Below are 17,187 nucleotides of genomic sequence, written 5' to 3'. Positions count from 1 at the left end.
AGGGGGCGGAGGGAAAGGGGAACTATTCTCGAAGCGCGGCTGCGCCGTCTTTAGCGAGCGCCAAGCGGAGTGGCGAGGGCAGAGGAAGGGCCGTAGCGCCGGGCCCGCGGTGGGGCCGCCCCTGGGCGGGGAGGGCCCGCGTGTGGCGGCCCGCGGGCGGTGGGGCCTGGCTCCAGCGCTGCCCGGGAGGGACGGGGGTCTGTGGGGCGGTGCCGCAGTTTCCCGAGAGGAAGCGATAGAGCACGGCGAGGCCTTCCCGGGCCCCCTCAGCACCAGGCCCGGCAAGCGGCCCTCAGGCATTGGGGCCTCAGGCCTTGCTCCAGATCGGCTCGGTCCCCCAGAGTCCTCCTGGCAAAACACGTAGGGTCCGGGGCTTCCAGCCAGGGCAGGTGAGAGCACGAGGTAACGGAGGGAGCTGCCGCGTGCAGCGGGGGTGACCCCAGTGTGCCACGTGCCCTCCCTGCTTCTGAGCCGCAGCCCCTGCCGTCCTGAACATGCTTCAAAGACGAAGCTGTGAGGGAGCAAGGCCTGGGCTGGTGTCCTGGGTAAAGGCTGGAGAATGGGCTCACGTATGTTATTAGGTGGAAGACCCTTTTTGGCAGGGGTCCCCAGGAATACATGTTTCTTAGATTCTTCTGTTCACGGAACAGCTTAATGCTGTAGCTGGTGATAGCTGTCACAGAGAAAGTGACTCTTGGACTCTGTGGCTTCTGGGTTTTAAAATTTTGTTGACAGAAGTTCTTCCCCACCCACCCCCAATTCAACAGCACATCATAGGTTAGGAACAGGTGCAAACCCTCTTGACTTTGCTGTGTGTAGCACCAGCATCTTTCTAGATGAAGTGCTTTTTGGGGCTTGGGCCTTGACCCAAAGATTGCCTTTCTTCTCTCAAATTTGCTAGCATACAAAATGCCACTCGGAGGCAGCCACACAATGCGAGCTTTCCTTGCTACTGTAAGGATCCAAAGAGGGAGCTTATGTTCTTAGGATCTATGAATCCCTTCCTATGGTTTCCCTTTAGCCGCCAGCCCAGGATCATGTTTGTCATCCAGTGACTCAGTATTGTTTCTGTAAACACTCTGTGGACATGAACCAAAAGAAGGGATGTCGGTATTTTGCTGTTTCCTATTGCTTTCTCATCAATAGCACAGTCTTTACAGAAACAATTATGGCTCCTGCTGGCAGGAGCAGAACTTTGGTGGTGCTGAAAGTCCTTGTGTTGGGTTTTCAGGCTAGCACTTCAACCCATTCAGTCTTTCCAGCTTTTAAGTTAAGCATGGTTCCCTTGGAAGTCGGCAGGTTGTACTGCAGAATGGTTGTGCATTGGACTGTCTCTACTGTGATATATGATTTTGCCTCCTAAGGAAATGAAGTTCTGTATTTTTCATTAAGAATAAGGTGATACTATGCTGCTTCAGTTGCAGGAGGGATCAGGTGTACAGAGCAGGTGCAGCGTATGTAAGGACCACCACTTCCCCCTGCAGAGGAATGCAGGTCTATAAACAGCTACAGAAGAAGTTTGCTAGGTCAGAGGGTTTAAGTGAAGGGAAGGCTGCTTGAGTATCATAAGCTCCCAGGGATTTCAATGCTGTTAGGTTTGCTGTGAGCAGGGTTGTGGGTTTTGGTTTTTTTTAGTAATTCTAGGATGTGCTTTTTTGCTGAGTCCTATTTTCAGGTTTTCTTTAAACAGCTCTGGTACTGAGTGCTGCTTTTAGTATTGGTCGGCATTGCCCTGGTCCTGTGGAGGTCAATGATGGGTAACATACCAAGTGACATTACAAGCTGGTTATGCAGGAACATTGAGATATATCTGGAGGATGAATCCTTTAATTGCTTTTAACTTCATGGAAGGCTCAGACAATTTTCAGTTCTTTGAAATAGCATGCCAGGTCTTATGGAGAATACCTGAAAGCCAAGCACTTGTTTTCCCTGTGTGGAGATCCAGCATCTGGGGGCAGTTGCAGGAGTTTTGCTCCAGTAGGGTAGACAGCTCTGGCAACAGATAAAAGACAAGGGCCTGCCACAGTACCAGGAGGTCTGGGTATCTGTATGGCTCCAGAAGAACCAGCATGAGTGTATACATTGAGTTGTGGTACAGCTGTAAAATTTACTTAGCTGAAGAGTTTTAATAGGCTTTGTGGTAAAGGTTTTAAATAGCCATGTCTCCTCCATACCACTTGCTTGTCATGCATGTCTCCAAGATTGCTGCTCTTGCAATTGAGGGAGTAAGACTTGCAGAGAGAGGTTGTATTTTATTTGACTAACTGATGCAAGTTGGGGAGGGGGTTGAGGTAAGCTTCTGGGCTCACAGTCTTTCTTCCTGATAGTAATTCTAAGTAGAAACCTGGTAGGTTGCTCACTGAAAGTTAAATTTGAGCTGAGTAGGTATTTAAGCTGAAATATCACTGGGTAAATAGAATGGTGATGAAGATGATGGATAGCTGGGCCTTCTTGATAACTGTGCTTTCTTAGTGATATGGAGTAAATCTTGAGTTTGTCAAGCTTGGCTTTGACTTGCTCAAGAGCTGAAGCTTCTATTGCACATTCTGGATAATGTTGCATGAGACAAACATTGGGTTTTGCTTGTAAGAGGTTTTCATTCAATACTGTCCACTATTGAGAAAGAAAAGGCTGGAACCATTTATCGTAAATGTACTTAATGAAATAGCGTGCATGGTTCTGACATTAGATCTTAAACTGATGGTCCCTGGGAGGCTGGCATAAGTTAAAAACTAGTCTAGGGAGTATTTACTGTTTAAAACAACAATAACAAAAAAAAGTCTCAGAATAGTTTGATCATTTCTGCTGTTAAATGGCTTTTGATAAGCCATCTGTTAATGCTTTGTAAATAGAGATAAATTTGAGCCTAGAGTGTAAGATAACTGAAACTTACACCCCTGCCTCCACTTCCCCATTTTTTAAAAGGGTGATTAACTTGAAAATGACACCATTTCTTTAAAATGTTGTTTCTGTTAGGTATATCTTCAGATAATTGTAACAAGAAGATCAGAGGGAACAGGCTTTAGTTTGTATGTGAAACAACTGTTCGCTCAGGCAGCTTGCTTGTAAAGCTTCTTTATGCCGAAACAGGGAAGAGAGAACATTTATAAGAAACCGGTTGCAAAACCCTAGCTGTTAGTGGCATGGAAAAGAGAAGTTTTAGTATACCTGAAACAATTTGATTTAATTTTTAAAAATGATCTACTTCTCATACTGACTGTGTACCTTTAAAAGTTGCCAGCTGTGGCTATCTCAGGGCATGTACATAGGCTTGAACAATGTTAAATTGAGTTGCTAATGTTTTCAAAGGAAGATGTGGACTAAATGACAGACATTAGCTGTGCTGCTGAAAGGCACATTCACAACACTGACAGTCTCTCATATTTGCCCTCTCTGGTAGATTCAGCTAATTGGGAGCTGCAGATGTAAATTAAGTATTTAAGGTATTAATTCAGTCATGCACTTGCAGAGAAAGAAGGAAGTTTTCTTTGAGTGGTGTTTCTGTACACTTAATTCCTTCGGGAGCAAGGCTGGGGAGAAATCACTAGGTTCGCATCAGTGTGAATTACTGTATGTTAGGGGCAGCAGGGCCTGACTTGGAAGGATTCTTAAAGCACGTTCTTAGTGTTAAAAATGTGCTGTTTCTTCTTTAAATCGACAATAAGTAAATGTTTAATAGAACATTGTGTCACTGTCACGGAAGTGTGGATGGATGTGGTTCTTGGCACCTGTGCTACAACTCTCTCTATGCCAGGCTGCCACTTTTTCTGTGTAGTCATGTTAATTTTACTTATAGACCTGTAGTACAACAAGACCGTGTCAGGGAGATGGTAAAAAGGTAGTCCCTGTGCTGAAGATTTTTGCTTCACTCAGTCAAAGGAGCAGCTGAAGCAAGAGTTGAGCACTGTCTTTGTGATATAAGGTGTAAGGAACATTTTTGCTCCAAAAATTGCATGGCAGCATATCACAGAAAAGTTGAGGCTTAAGAAGACTTTCTGCAGCTAAACTGTAGCTGAGCAGTAGTGCAAAGCCCTTGGGTTGTTTGGCGCGTATAGTGATATTACAGTTGTCTCATAGCCTGTGTCTGTTTTGCCAGCTGTTGTACAGGCCCAGCAAGAGCAGTCTCTGCCCTGACCAGCTTGCTGCCTAAATAGCCAGGGTAAACAAGGGCTGGGAGGGGAAGCAGAGGTACAGAGATGTCAACCAAGCTGCCCCCTGTGCAGCAGGTCAGTGTCAGAGCCAGGAATAGCAGAGGGTGCTTTGAGCCTTCATCCAGTGCCTGCCTGCTGGACCACCTTGGACTGCAGAAATCGGAGAGGCAAAGAGCTCATTGCAAGGTGATTCTTTATTTAAAGCATGGAAGAAAGGACTGAAGTTGCAGCTGGGCTAAACTTATTTCCTCTTTGTTACAAAGGAATTTTAGAGGGCAAGTTAAAAGTTGCAACCTAAATAGCTTGACAATGTGCTCTTTGTAATATATTAATAGCTGTTGTCAAAATACAGAAATGTTCCACTGTGTTTTCTCTCTCCCTGTCTCTTGTTATGCCTGCTAGGATCATGGCATATTCTCCAGTTCAAAGAAACCGATTAATTAATAGATGAATTTATCATCTCTGAGTATTTAAGAGCTTGTGTAAGCACTGTGGGTTTTCTCCAGATCTTGGAAAAAATATATACACCTGCAGGAGCAGGAAATGGCCAATCTATGTGAGTCAAATCTAAATGCAAACTGCAGCAATCATAGGAGACCTCTGCCTTCAGCACTGGAGGGGGAGGGAGTGTGAATGCCTGTAAAGCTGCTTCAGTTTCCTTCATCTTTTAAAACTTGTTTTACTGAAGTTTCATTACTTTAAGTCAGAAATTAAGTAGGCAATGAACTGGTGCAGATGATGCAGAGGAGAATACTCTGGGGAGGATATTGCAATAACGGCAAAAGCCTGGAAGAGGGCACACAGCTATTGCTTTGTGCTGAAAAAGTCAGTAGTTTTTAGAAACTCCTATTAGATTTGTTCTTATTCTGTCTTAAACTGTTCTGGGCAGGACAGATCTGCCAGGACAGCTCCATAATTTCAAAACTGCTTCTTGTTCTGGGAACCTGAAATTCTTCATAAGAGTTCTTTCAGGCTTGCCTAACCTTCCCTTAAAATATTCATGAGTTCAAAGTGGAAGAAGAATTTTATGTACTTCAGGGCTTAAAAAAATGTGTGCTGTGCTTGTTGCTATTATACCTGTAACCTGCATCAGTGAACTAGCTATGCAAATACTACCCTGACGGTCTATGCTTTCAAATCAGAATATACATGACAACTATTGAGCAGCTGCAGGTTTTCTTAGATCTTCCTGGGGCTATGCATTTTTTGAAGCAGCCCAGATTTCATCTCCAAACAGCCTGCATGAGTCCCTGGGAGAGGCCAAACCCTGTAGTTTCTAGCCACGATCCCATTGCAATTACTTGAGACGGCGTTCGATTGGCAGGGTGGTCTGGCTCAGTGTTGGTGATGCTGGTTTTTTGGAAAGCCTATGTGAAGGTGTGTGTCTTTGTGTGTACAGAAATTTGCCTGCAGGTCTGGCTCTTATTAGAGTCTCTGGCTTCTTCATGCAGGTGAATCGTTAATGAGAGCTGTGAGGTGGAGCGGTAAACCTGCACAGCCTGCTAACATCTGACTGAGATAGTGCAGACACACCAGAGGAGGCAAGGAACAGTGAGAGAACACACTGCAGAGCTCTCTTGCATCTCGGAGTTACTTGAAACTGTGTCAAATAGGAAGGGGGGGAGCACAGAAGACAGACTGAACCTGGCGGTAAGCTAAATAAGGGTCATGTGCTAAAGGAATTCAGGTGGAATTTTTGCCCTGGAAGAGACATTTTGAAAGCCAGCCGACTTGTTGAGGACAGCAACAGGAGCTCCTGACATAAATAGCTCTTCTGTCTCAGCTGTCTGTTGGTGGCCCATGACTTGTAACTGCACCGAAACCCTGCCACTCAACAGGTGTGTCCTGATTACACAAATAAGTGCAGTTGGTCCCTGTGTTAGCCATCCCTGCCACAGGGCCAAGGTTGAAAGTGGGGCTTAGCCACTGTGACCTATTTGTTCCTCTGTGTGACCCTTCCAGTCAGGCCTGAGGCCGGCTGGTGATGGCTTTCATACAGACAGCAGATTTTTGTCCACAGGAGAGATTCTGTCTCAGCAGGTCTCTGCTAACCTGCATTTCCAAATGAGCTCTTCAGCGCTTAAATGTAGCAAAGTGTGAAGGACTTGGGTGGGTTAGGATGCCCCATGCAGCTGGGAAAATATACAGTATAACATGGTGGTATCTTCTTTGGCACGTGCTGACATTGTGGATGGCCAGTAGAAATATCCCCAGGATGAAATAAAGTACAGAAGCTCTTGCTATTGCAGAAATACCATTTCTGGTGGCAAAGGACTTTGGCTGGGGAAGGGATCACTGAAGGCAAAAACTGTTGGAGGTGAAGCTTTTGGAGGAGATGTGCTTAGTCTCTGGCTGAGTGATTCTTTCATTGTGTTCTTTTGGGGCCCAGGCCAGCAACTGACATGGTAGCTGAGGTCACCTAGGTCAGCGGTGCTGTAGGGGGATAGTCCCAGTCTCTCACTTCAGCAGCTGGGAAGTGGCTTCCAGAAGGAATATTACATTTCTTTTGGTAACTCTGCCAAGAAAGAGAGGAAATCCATAGTTTGAGCAAAATACTTCAACTTTTTTGTAGGGTGGGGTGAGGTCGGAAGGGGGAAATGAAAAATCCTTTATAATTGATTGCTTGGGATGGCTTTTATCGTGGAACTCTCAGGCTGTAAGAAATATTCAGCTTTTCTTTCTTACTGTAACAAAGTCTTTATAAAGGGAGCTTCCATCAAAAGTGCATGCAATTGGAAACATGCGTTAGCTCAGGTCTTGTATTGCACTTTATGGCTTGGGATCCTGATAGAGAGCTTTTTGGATTAAGTAGCTAATAAAAAAGATAGCCTTGCATGTTCTGAATCATGTAACTTTATCAGCTGTTGGTAACTGACACCTTAGTAGCAGTGGTGAAATAATGGACTCTGGGCTTCAAGAACATTTGTTTGAATTTTGTGGAGTTTTCACATTCAGTTTTCACTGGTTCCTTCATCCTGTGTTTCCTGTCATCCTTCTTGGATGCTGGGCTGTACTTCACTTGCTTTCTGATGCAAGACTCTGTAGGTCCTGGTAAAAATAGCAGTCCTTCCCCAGCGAGTCAGCCTTCAGCAGTCTTCACTGCTGGGTGGTTTCTCTGGGAACTTGAATGCGAAGATCTTGATTTCACAGAGCAGTTAAGCATGCAGTGAATTTTAAGTGTGTGTTTTACTGTTTTGCTAGATTGCATACTAAGAAAAGTCAAGGTATTCATTGGCTGATGAACAGTGGTCCTTCCACAGCATTTTACATAGCATTTGTCCTCATAAGATGGTTTAGTCTCCTGAATCTTTGGATGATCAATTCGGTTGCTGAACTGAGAGGTACTTGGTTAAGTCAACCACTCAGTGTGGATGTGTGGTGTCTGTTGATTGTCTTGGTCATCATGGAACAATACTTAAAGATTTGCATGTATAGAAAGTGTGTTGATCATGATTGAAGCAAAATAGTCTTTGTAGGGGAGAAAAGGATCTTTTTTATCAAATTATTAAGTTTATATGTTGATGCCCTCTTTAACTTTCTAAGATTTGAAAACTGCTCTTGTGCATTGAAGTGATGCTCATTGCCTTTTTCTGTGTGTTCTGGGACTTACTTTGTGGGGTGCTTTTGTGGAAGCAAATCAAATTATCTCAGCACTTGATTCCATCACTGAACTTGATTTAACTTCCCTTCTGGTATAGGGGATCAGATGTCTCTGACCAACACTTGAAAATCATTGCAGTTCAGTCGTTGCTGCCCTGGTATTGGCAAAAGGGAGGGATGTATCAGTCCAATTTCTACATCCACTTTCTCATGGCCTCTGTATGTTCTGTCCCCTTTCTTGCCTCTATTTTGAATAAATAAAATGTCTCGGAAATAGAAGGTGGATGCTTCTAAGACATGTTTAAATTAGCTGGATCCAGAATTGCTATATGGGGGTGGCAGGCTGGATAAATAATATATCAATGGTAAAACAAACACATACCCACATACCACGCCCCCTCCAGCCTCCAACCCCACTAGACCTCTCCCATATAGTCCTTCTTGCCCACCCTTGACACTTCTGGACAGGAACTGTTGATTTGTGTGAAGGAATGAGGTGTCTGTTACAGGAGTAACTGCAGTAATGGTACTCTGGGCCAAGCCAATGTGTGACTTCTGAAATTCCTCGTTCAGCTGCAGGAGGATCAAGGCCTTCCCCTAACTAGAAAAGTGACCAGCACTGTAAGGTGGAAGCTGCTTTTTTTGACCTTGGATTCACCTTTTTCAGAGCCTTGGAAATTACATCTAGTCTTAGTAGGGTTTGTGCATTGAGCTCAGGATGTCTGGTTGGGCTAGTATGTGTTGGGGAGGGGGTTGTGGCGTGAGTGCGTTTTCCATCACTGTGCAAGCTGGTGACTTAAAATCTGTACGTAGGGAGAACTTAACCGAGGGTTGAGTGTGGGGAGAAGTGTTTTGGAGTAATGAATGGAACTGGATGTAGGCGGAGAGCCTGAACTCTGTCTGGGAGAGTAATAAGCAATGAGGAGGCTGCTGGACCTGACCTGACTTTTCAGTGCTGCGCATTCCTCATCTCAGACACTATCTGGCCCCGTAAGTTCCTGCAAGTGCTTCCTTTAAAAAAATAATTCCTTTTCTTGCAGCCTAAGCTAACTGTATAGTTTGTTGTTCGGTTTCAGCGGGTTTTTTTTAAGGGTTAGGAGAAATGAAGAACTTGTGGCTTCCAAAATTCAGTTTTATTTGATGTGGCTCTACTGATCATAAACTTAGAGTTGCAAAGCTTTCTAGGGAACGAAAAGCTTTTCTGTGTGCGGCTTCTGTTTTTGTTTAAAATGGGTCACATGCCCAGGAATGCAGTCAAATTATAATGGTGACTAAGTGCCGGAAAGCATAGAAAAGGGGAGGGAAGGGTGAGCAGAAAAAAAGGAGCCTGAGGCTATGGAAGGAAGGCTGGGAAAATGAGAATCTGGCCAGGCCCCAGGGCCAGGTTAGAGATTCCTACACCCATTAACAACCTCAGGAGATGTTTATTTACAGCGAGCTAATCTTTGTTTGAAAAATGACAGAGCACCCAAAAATCCCCCTTTTTGGAAGCGAGTTGGGGGCACGGTAGGGATAGGAGGAGGGAACTGGTTCTGATCTGGTACCAGTCGCCATCTCTTGAGGATCTTCCCTTCATCCTATGCACCTGGGAACACTGGCTGTTGGGAAATGCATGAAAAGGGGATAAACTCTTTTAATCTAGTAAGTGATTCACAACCCCTAGTTCCAAAGGGTAACTTCAGAGTTTCTTGTTTGTACTTTTCTGATCTTTTCTACCTAAGCAGCCCCACCAAGGATATTGAATAATTAAGTTTATGGTATGAGAAAGATGGGAGCTAAAGCTGCCTTTTTCACCCCTCTTTAATCAACTCTGGATCATTAAAGCGAAACAGATGTTGAACAGCTGTTTGAGCTGGTTGTGTTCATGTAGACTCTGAAGAGATCTTGGTCCCAGGTCTCTGTGGTACCTACCTTTTGTCACCTTTGAGCTGTGTTGATCTTGGCTTGTCTCAGCTCGTCCCAATAATTTTGATTTGTATTCCAGAAACTGCTTATGAACTATAGTCTCTCTTGTAGTAACTTTATCTGACTGTAAGTAGAGAATTTTCCAGCAATGTGGTGGAATTCTCTATCCTTTGGTGAGCTGCTGGAAAAGATAGGCCATCTTGGGGTGTGTGTGCATTGGGTGGTTGTACAGATGAATTTTATTTTTAGTTTGAATGTATCTTGACTTCTAATTATTTTATCTGGTTATGATTGTCAGGCAGGTGAGGATCTGGAGCAGTTTCTTTACTAGTCTTCTGGCTAGGCACACTCTTCTGGCTTCTAGTTTGTGTTCTCCTGACTAGTGTTTCCTCCATCTGTTCTTGTATGGTGTTCCCTTACCTTAACTGGCTGTCTTTAGTCTCTGTTAGAAGAGTGATGTCCTGTTTCTCTGGTTGTTCTGGTAGTTTCTTTCCATGTCACTTTGTTTTGATTACATTTTGTCTGAACCTGTGTTGCATTCAGCATACTAGATCAGGCCTGGATCAGATTTAAGGCTTGCACACTAGTGACCATCAGGGATTATCTTTATGAAAACTGAAAGCTTTCTATGCTCATAAGCGCCCACTCTGCCCAGTGTTCCTTTTCTGTCAACTCTCACAAATGTGCTTGCTCCAGCGTGGCTCAGGCACCATCAATGTTTGCCATTCCATCATTTGTGGAACCAGTGCGAGCATACCTGTGACCAGCTTGAGTGTATTTGTTGTCCATATAGCATCAGTCCTGACTGCTAATCTCATCTCTCTTCCTCTGTCTGCAGAGCAGCTGGCATTCCAGTGAAGGAAAGGGTGAAAGTATCTCAGAACTGGAAGCACGGACGCTGCAGGAGAGAGATAGTCCTGAAATGGAAATGCAAGCAAGTGGCTCCTTTCTCTTCTACTTTGTTCTGTGTCAGCTGCTGTGGGGCCTTGGGTTTGTGTCTGTGCCCTGAAGTGAGATGTTTCCTGCTCCTTGTGATCCACAGGGTCTTACAAATAATGTCACTAGCCTGTTTTGGGTGTTGCTAGCTAGCTGGATGTGGGGTGACTGGAGTTGCTGTCTTGCCCTAGGGATTCACTCACAGAGTCGAGAGTTCCTTTCTTAGTAAGAGCTTGAATCTGTCATTGTTCTGATCTCTGCAGTTCTAGTTGGGTTTAGCAATCTTTACTACAGACTTCGAACTGTTGTGTTCCTATCTGTTGCTGTATACCATTTTTCTGTCCTGTTTTCTGTCCTTTTCTTAAAATGAGCATACCTTGATCCCAGATGTAGACTTCTGTCCCCTCAGAATGCTTAGTTTGTGTCCTGTGCTTTATTCTGGCCCCTGATTTGGATGTACAAATCTAAAAATCTGAAATGCTACTTGCTGTTCTTCTACCTTATGCTGCTTCCATTCTCCTACCTTACGCTTCTCTCCTTCACTAAAGAAATAAGTATATTTGACATTAATGAGAGGAGATTGTTGTTAAATTCTTGCTCTTGCTTAAAAAGGTGCACTCAGCTTTCAAAGCAAAGCATAAGATAGATCTCTTGTCTGAACAGCACACCTAAATTTTCAGACCGACGGAAAAATGAGAAAGACTATGGTTTGTTAGCTACTGAAGAACAAGGGACCTTCTGCTGAGCTTTCATGCCTTTTTGTGCTGTGTAGATTGAAGTGGTGGATAATGTGCCGGTGCTTGTCTAAAGTCCTGGGAACAGCTGTAATGAGCAGAGTGGTTTTTGGTGCAGGTTGTATACCTGCCTTTGAAGTGCTTGCAACCATCTGTGAAGGCTCTGTGGATGTTAGAGATCATTACTAAACCAGCTTCCCAAATAAAAAGGCAAGGACTGATTTAATGAGGCCACCATCCAAATGGCATCCTCTAATTTTCATTTATCCTACTTCAAATTTGTTACTTCTCCTTATGAAAAAGCCATAGAAAAAAGTAAAAAGCTAAACTGCAACAGGAGGAGAGCCATAGAAACTGGCTGTAGTCTAGGTAAGCTGGATATTCACTTGCTTTTAGAGGACTGCGTAGGAGTGAAGGAAGGAAGGGGAAATCAAAGCCCACCTAAAACAAAGCTGCTGCTCCAAAGATGCCTCCTATTTTTTCCATGCATATGATCAAGTCCCAGATGAACGTTGTAACCTGTGCTCAACTGCTTTGTCCATGTGACTAACAGCCTGTTGCTGGAGATGAATGCAGGCAAGCAGGAAACTTCTATCTAATAAGCAATCTAGTCCTCTTGCATGTTTCTAGTTCCTCATTGTGATGTTATGAGGTGTGGCCGTGCGTAATGGCTCTGCTGACGCAGAAAATCATGACTCTGAGGATGAATAATCTGGAAAAAAGGAGACAGGTTTTTATGAGAAGGCACCCTGCTTTCAAAACAGTTTGTTCCTGAATAGTTTGAAAACTGAAAGGCTGCTCTTTGGAAAGGCTCTGGTTTTATTCAACTTTTGCATGGGTATTGGTGCACTCAGCAATGTCTGCAGGGTGGAGACAATTTCATGCATCCATGCCTGATAGGACACAAGCCCCATGTCTCTCTTTATCTGGCCTTGCCATGTCTAGAAGGCCTATTTGCTGATTCTGTGGTGGCTACACAGAAGTGAGATCTTGAGCAAAGAGCTCACTGGCTAAGTGTGTGCATTGTAGCCTGTTCTGTTTTCTGGATTTCGGTTTTGTTTCAAGAATAAATAAACTTCTTGTGATGACAGACTTGATTCAGACTTTTCTTGAGAGTCTCCTTTTGGTCTCCCAGGAAGTGAAGCATATTGTCCACTTGTAACTTCAGCCTTCAAAATACTTTGGAACAGCTTCTTTAACAGTCTGCTGCTCTTGGCTTGGAACCTGTCTGTAGGAACCTGCCACTGTCTCATAGGTAGCAAGGGGCAGAAAGGGTGTATGGGCTCTTCTGAAAGACCGGCAACAGAAATCAAGAGGTTGCTCTGCAGTTGCTTTTGGCTCAGCTGTGCAAGAGGTGTGAATGTAGAAAAATACCTTCTCAGCATGATGAGCACACAGTTCTTGGATAGCCTCAGGCTTACCCTGCTGCTTTACCTATTGCTATACAGAGAATGTAGGAAGTGGAGGACTTTCTGTCTGTAAGAAGACCTGTGTTATCTGACATGCCTGCTCCCCTGCTCAGATGCATGTGAAACAGTGGCAGCTTTGTGGTCTCTGCTAGACATCAGCAAATAACGTACAGGATCAAGACTGTACCAAGAGCCTCGTATTGAAGGCTCTGTTAGAAATGCTTGGCATAGCTTACAAATACCTGGTAGTCTAGTTTCTTAAGAAGTGCAGGGCTCTTGAAGAGGTGTCAGAGAGCCTGAAGTATTTCCTATCTAAACTCACTACTCATCTTTTATCCATCTTCTCCTTCAGAGATTCCATGCTTTCTTTTCCTCAGTTCTTGGTTAGAAAAATGCCAACAATGTGATCTGTTTTGTATGTTGCTGGAGAAGCTTCACTTAGCTGTGCTACTATATTAAGTCCTGCTTTTGCATGTGACCAGCAGCTTGAACTTGACAGTTTCCTGAGTGGGCATTTGCTTTTGTTGGTGTGTTTACATATGCAATCTTTTTTCTTTTTGTGTGTGAGGTTGTTTTGGTTTGGTTTGTTCTCCCCACTCCTGCACCCCACAACTTGCTGTCTGTTCGCAGTTTGATGCCCTGGTTGGAGCTGGATGGCGAGTATCTCTACCTGTCTCAAGCAGAGAACATCCAGGCTTACCGCCTCTGTGCAGGCAGCACGGGTTTGCAGTGTCACCCTCAAGCTATCTTCTCTGGCCACCAGGAGGATGTGTGTCGCTTTGTTCTTGTCAACTCCCACATCGTCAGTGGAGGGGGGTAAGTTGGGCGAATGAAAGAGCCCAGGGAGTATGGCAGTGAAGTTGGAAAGGTTTTGTGTAACTCCAGCCCAGAGCAGAGGGGTCGATCTACAAAGTGTCCTTGTGCTTGGCTGTGTTCAACTGCTGCTGCTTCCTTTCTTATGATTTGGTTTTGTCCCGACAAAGCTGCTACTACAGCAGCGGAGGAGCTGAGTCTCGTGCTGTTGACCTTATAAAGTGTCCTTTTCTCTTTTGAACCTGTGTGGCTGTCCACAGGATTGTTGTATCAGGATTGACTGATCAAGTAATCCTGACTGATGTGCAGTTTTCATTTCTTTCCCTGTTAGAATTGAGGTAGCCAGGCTGTGTTCTGATATTCAGAATTGCTGGTTAACTGGACTGCAGTGGTGCGTAAAGCTTTCTAGAGACAAGTATATGTTTATTAGTCCTACCGACACAATTGTGAAGAGGAGGAAAACTGACAAGCCTTCTGGCACATGCGCCCTTCTTCAGTTATATTTGCATTTGACTAGCCTTTTTTGATTACAGCAAATAACAGAACTGTTATTTATAAATATGTTTTCACTATTAATATACAGAACACTTAAGCACAGAATTGGGAGATGCAAGGATGGCTGCCTGCCCTGGATATCTTGAGACTCTCCCCTGTGAACTGTAGCCCAAAATTCAGGTGAAAATGAAGGCATGCATTTAAAATTCCAGTAACTGTATTGGTTGAAAAAAGTCTAAATGTCTTTGTAGTTAATTCAAAGCACAATACCCTGCGCAGCAGCTCTGAAATGAATGAAAAGCTGAGGCTTGGACATGGATGAGAATGACCTGTACTCCAGCTAGTTCCCTTACTCCAGCCATTTAGCATCCAGCCAGGATTCTGGCAAGCTCAGTGCAGTAGGAGGAGGAATGGCTGCTTTGCTAGTTTCTGCAGCTTAACACAAAGTGGCGGGTGGAAAGTCAGCCAGGAAGATTTTCAAGTGCAGCAGATTGGCTCTGACTGGCCAGATGTGGGATTGCAGGAGAACAGGTGATGTGTGAGGAGTGGAGGGTTAATAGTGCTGCATGAATTTCAGTTCTCATGAGATCAGTCCAGGTCTTTTTGTGGCACTCCTAAGCACTTATGGAAGGTGTGTGTCTAAGGGAGATGCGGCTGATAAAGGCTCTCTGCCTGGGGATTTGTTTTTCAGAGATGGAAATATTGTCCTTCACAAGATCCGTGGCTCCTACAGCGCCAAGTTCTCCGCACATGAACAGGAGGTGAACTGTGTGGACTTCCAAGGTGGCCTCATCGTCAGTGGCTCCCGGGACAGAACAGCGAAGGTGAGCAGTGATGTTCCAGTAGCTGTGGTGCTGCTGCAGAGGTGACCTCAGAAGTCTCGTGCCATGAATGTTTGTGTCAGCAGAACTGTTGCGAGCCCTGTCTTGTGCGTGTGCAGGAGGAGTGCTGGGTATCTTGGCGTAGGCTCAGGTCTCTGAAAAGATGCTTGCTGTGCCAAGCTTTTAAGGAAAAGATTTGGCAATATTTTACAACATCAGCTGCTGGTTTAAACTAGGAAGTGCAGAAGGCAGCAGCTGATGTTCTGCTTCCTTCACGGTACATCTGTCTTAACACTTTAGTAGAGATCCATGCCAGTTAGTCTGAAACTTCCCATATGTATCTCAAGCACGTCCTTGCTTTCTGGTGCAGTGCTGCTTTACGTGCTCTCTGTTGTATATTCACTGTCTTCAAGGGACAGCATAATGTCTTTTCCAAATCTGTCTGGTTATGGTTTGTTTATTTGTGGCTTGTGGGGCTTTTTTTTGGCGTGTGTGTGTTGGGTGTTTTTTTTTATGGTTCTTGGTTTGCAAACCACGAGTGAAGTTAGACTATGGATACTGTTTACTCTCTATTCTTTTCAGTTGGCACCACTGAATCCTTTCACATAATTTCTGATTATTTCTTTTTGAGGCAGGACCTTGTTAATTTTTGTCCTTCTGGATCTGGTTAGCAGTGCTGTATTCCTACATGGACCTGGAGAGTTGTTCTCCTGAGCTATATGTAACCAGCTCTGTTTCAGTAGTTTAGGAAACTCCACACAGATGTTTCACCCTTGTCCTGCTAGCGTGACAGCAGTACTTGTAGCATCTTCATAACCACATTTCATTGTTGGAAGTGGTCGCTGTATGATGAAAGCTTTGGCTGTTGCTTAGGCTAGGCTGATGGATATTATTGGTCACTGGTACATACCGTAGAGTATTAATGGAATCAAGAGGGAGAAAACTGCTATTCCTGTTTTGCAAGAAGGGAAGCTGGGGCAAAGAAAGACCTAAATGTGTCTTTCAAGGTTTTATAGGGAAGTGTGAGCATGCTGAGCAGCATGGCCTTATCTGTTCTTGTTGGTCCCTCTGTATGGGTGTACTCCTGGGTAAAATCACTCTGAAGTAGAGCAGTGTTCAGATGCAAAGGGTGCTGTTGGGATGCTCTTTGCCTCCTGGGAGCAAGTCCTTGATGCTACTTTGTCTCACGCTTATGCAGGACTGCTCCTCTCCGTTCCGTGGAGCCCCTTTGCTGGGGAAGTGGCTTCTTGCAGCCTCCCTGGTAGCCAGAGGACAGACCTCCCCGACCTTGAGAACAAATTCCTGAAGGCCAGAGGGGAATTTAAGGCTGTTTTTCTTGGAGCTAGTGTGAGATCTTGCCCACCCAGTGCTCCCCACAGCACAGGCTTTAGAGATGTTCACCTCTTTTTTTTTTTTTTTTATCATCTCTTTTGTAGGCTGCCTTGTTTGTGTGAATGAGACTCTTGGAGGATGGAAGGGAATCCCTACCAGCCTTTTAAAGGGACTCTAAGTGTGTAAGCTATTGAGGGCTCTGCTGAGTGTTGATTAGGACTAAGCCCTGAAGAGCTGCTAATGTACATTCCTGTGTGATAGGCACCAGATAGTGTCCTCTGAGCAATATTTTTAACCTGTAGGAGATAGGGATGCCTTAAAAGAGTTAAGCTTTTCTGCTGCTTTTGCTGACACTAGGTGCTAAATTCCCCGCTGACAAGAATAGCCTGCAATCCTGGGCATTATCAACAAACAAACAAATAGGGCACTCCCAGCTTTGAAGTCTTGAAGTGAAACACTGGGGGTTGGTTACAGAGCTCGGGTTCTGTGGGCCAAGAATGAAGACAAGGTGGAGAAAATGGGGACCACAAGCAGGGCCCCAGCAAGAATCTGGGGGGCTTTATTAGGACCCAGAAACAAAGAGGGGGGTGTGGTGAACTGGTGGAAGGGTATGTGCGTGTATGCACTGATGAGGGAGGGAAGAGGTTCTCTCACATTTTGAGTGAGCAAGGGGGGCCTATTTGGAAATAGTCTGGGGCACACTTGGGAAACTTGATCAAAAGGGGATGGGTTTATAAAAAGCTATTTTACAGGATAGTGAATGATTAATTTTATAGATAATATGAGCGGAAATTTTTCAGGGATGCTACCAAGACTTCCCACAATGTTCAAGAGAGCAGCAGAGATTTGAACAAATCCTACTTTTTGTTTATTTAACTACAGAAGATGGGAAGTCTCAGTGTTGAATGCTGCCCTACAGAGTATGTGGTGATGGGGGTGCTTTCTCTATTACCAGTGGAATGGAAGGTCATAGTCATAAGCTGAATCTTTG

At 44.6% G+C, this 17,187-nt stretch overlaps 1 protein-coding gene across 3 annotated transcripts in view; it reads left to right on the top strand.

Moving 5' to 3' along the window:
* Positions 1–17,187, top strand: part of FBXW4 (F-box and WD repeat domain containing 4) — a 62,306-nt gene that overhangs the window by 653 nt on the left and 44,466 nt on the right. For 2 of the 3 annotated variants that reach the window (XM_056351066.1, XM_056351065.1), the window contains exons 2-4: positions 10,495–10,590; positions 13,366–13,551; positions 14,735–14,867. In XM_056351066.1, coding sequence (XP_056207041.1) covers positions 10,495–10,590; positions 13,366–13,551; positions 14,735–14,867 — 415 coding nt within the window. The remainder of the gene's footprint in view (positions 1–10,494; positions 10,591–13,365; positions 13,552–14,734; positions 14,868–17,187) is intronic. The other variant, XM_056351067.1, reaches the window with a different exon arrangement.

The sequence above is a fragment of the Falco biarmicus genome, chromosome 9, assembly GCF_023638135.1.
Source record: "Falco biarmicus isolate bFalBia1 chromosome 9, bFalBia1.pri, whole genome shotgun sequence".
Lineage (NCBI taxonomy): Eukaryota > Metazoa > Chordata > Aves > Falconiformes > Falconidae > Falco > Falco biarmicus.
This window is presented reverse-complemented; position numbering and strand designations above follow the sequence as displayed.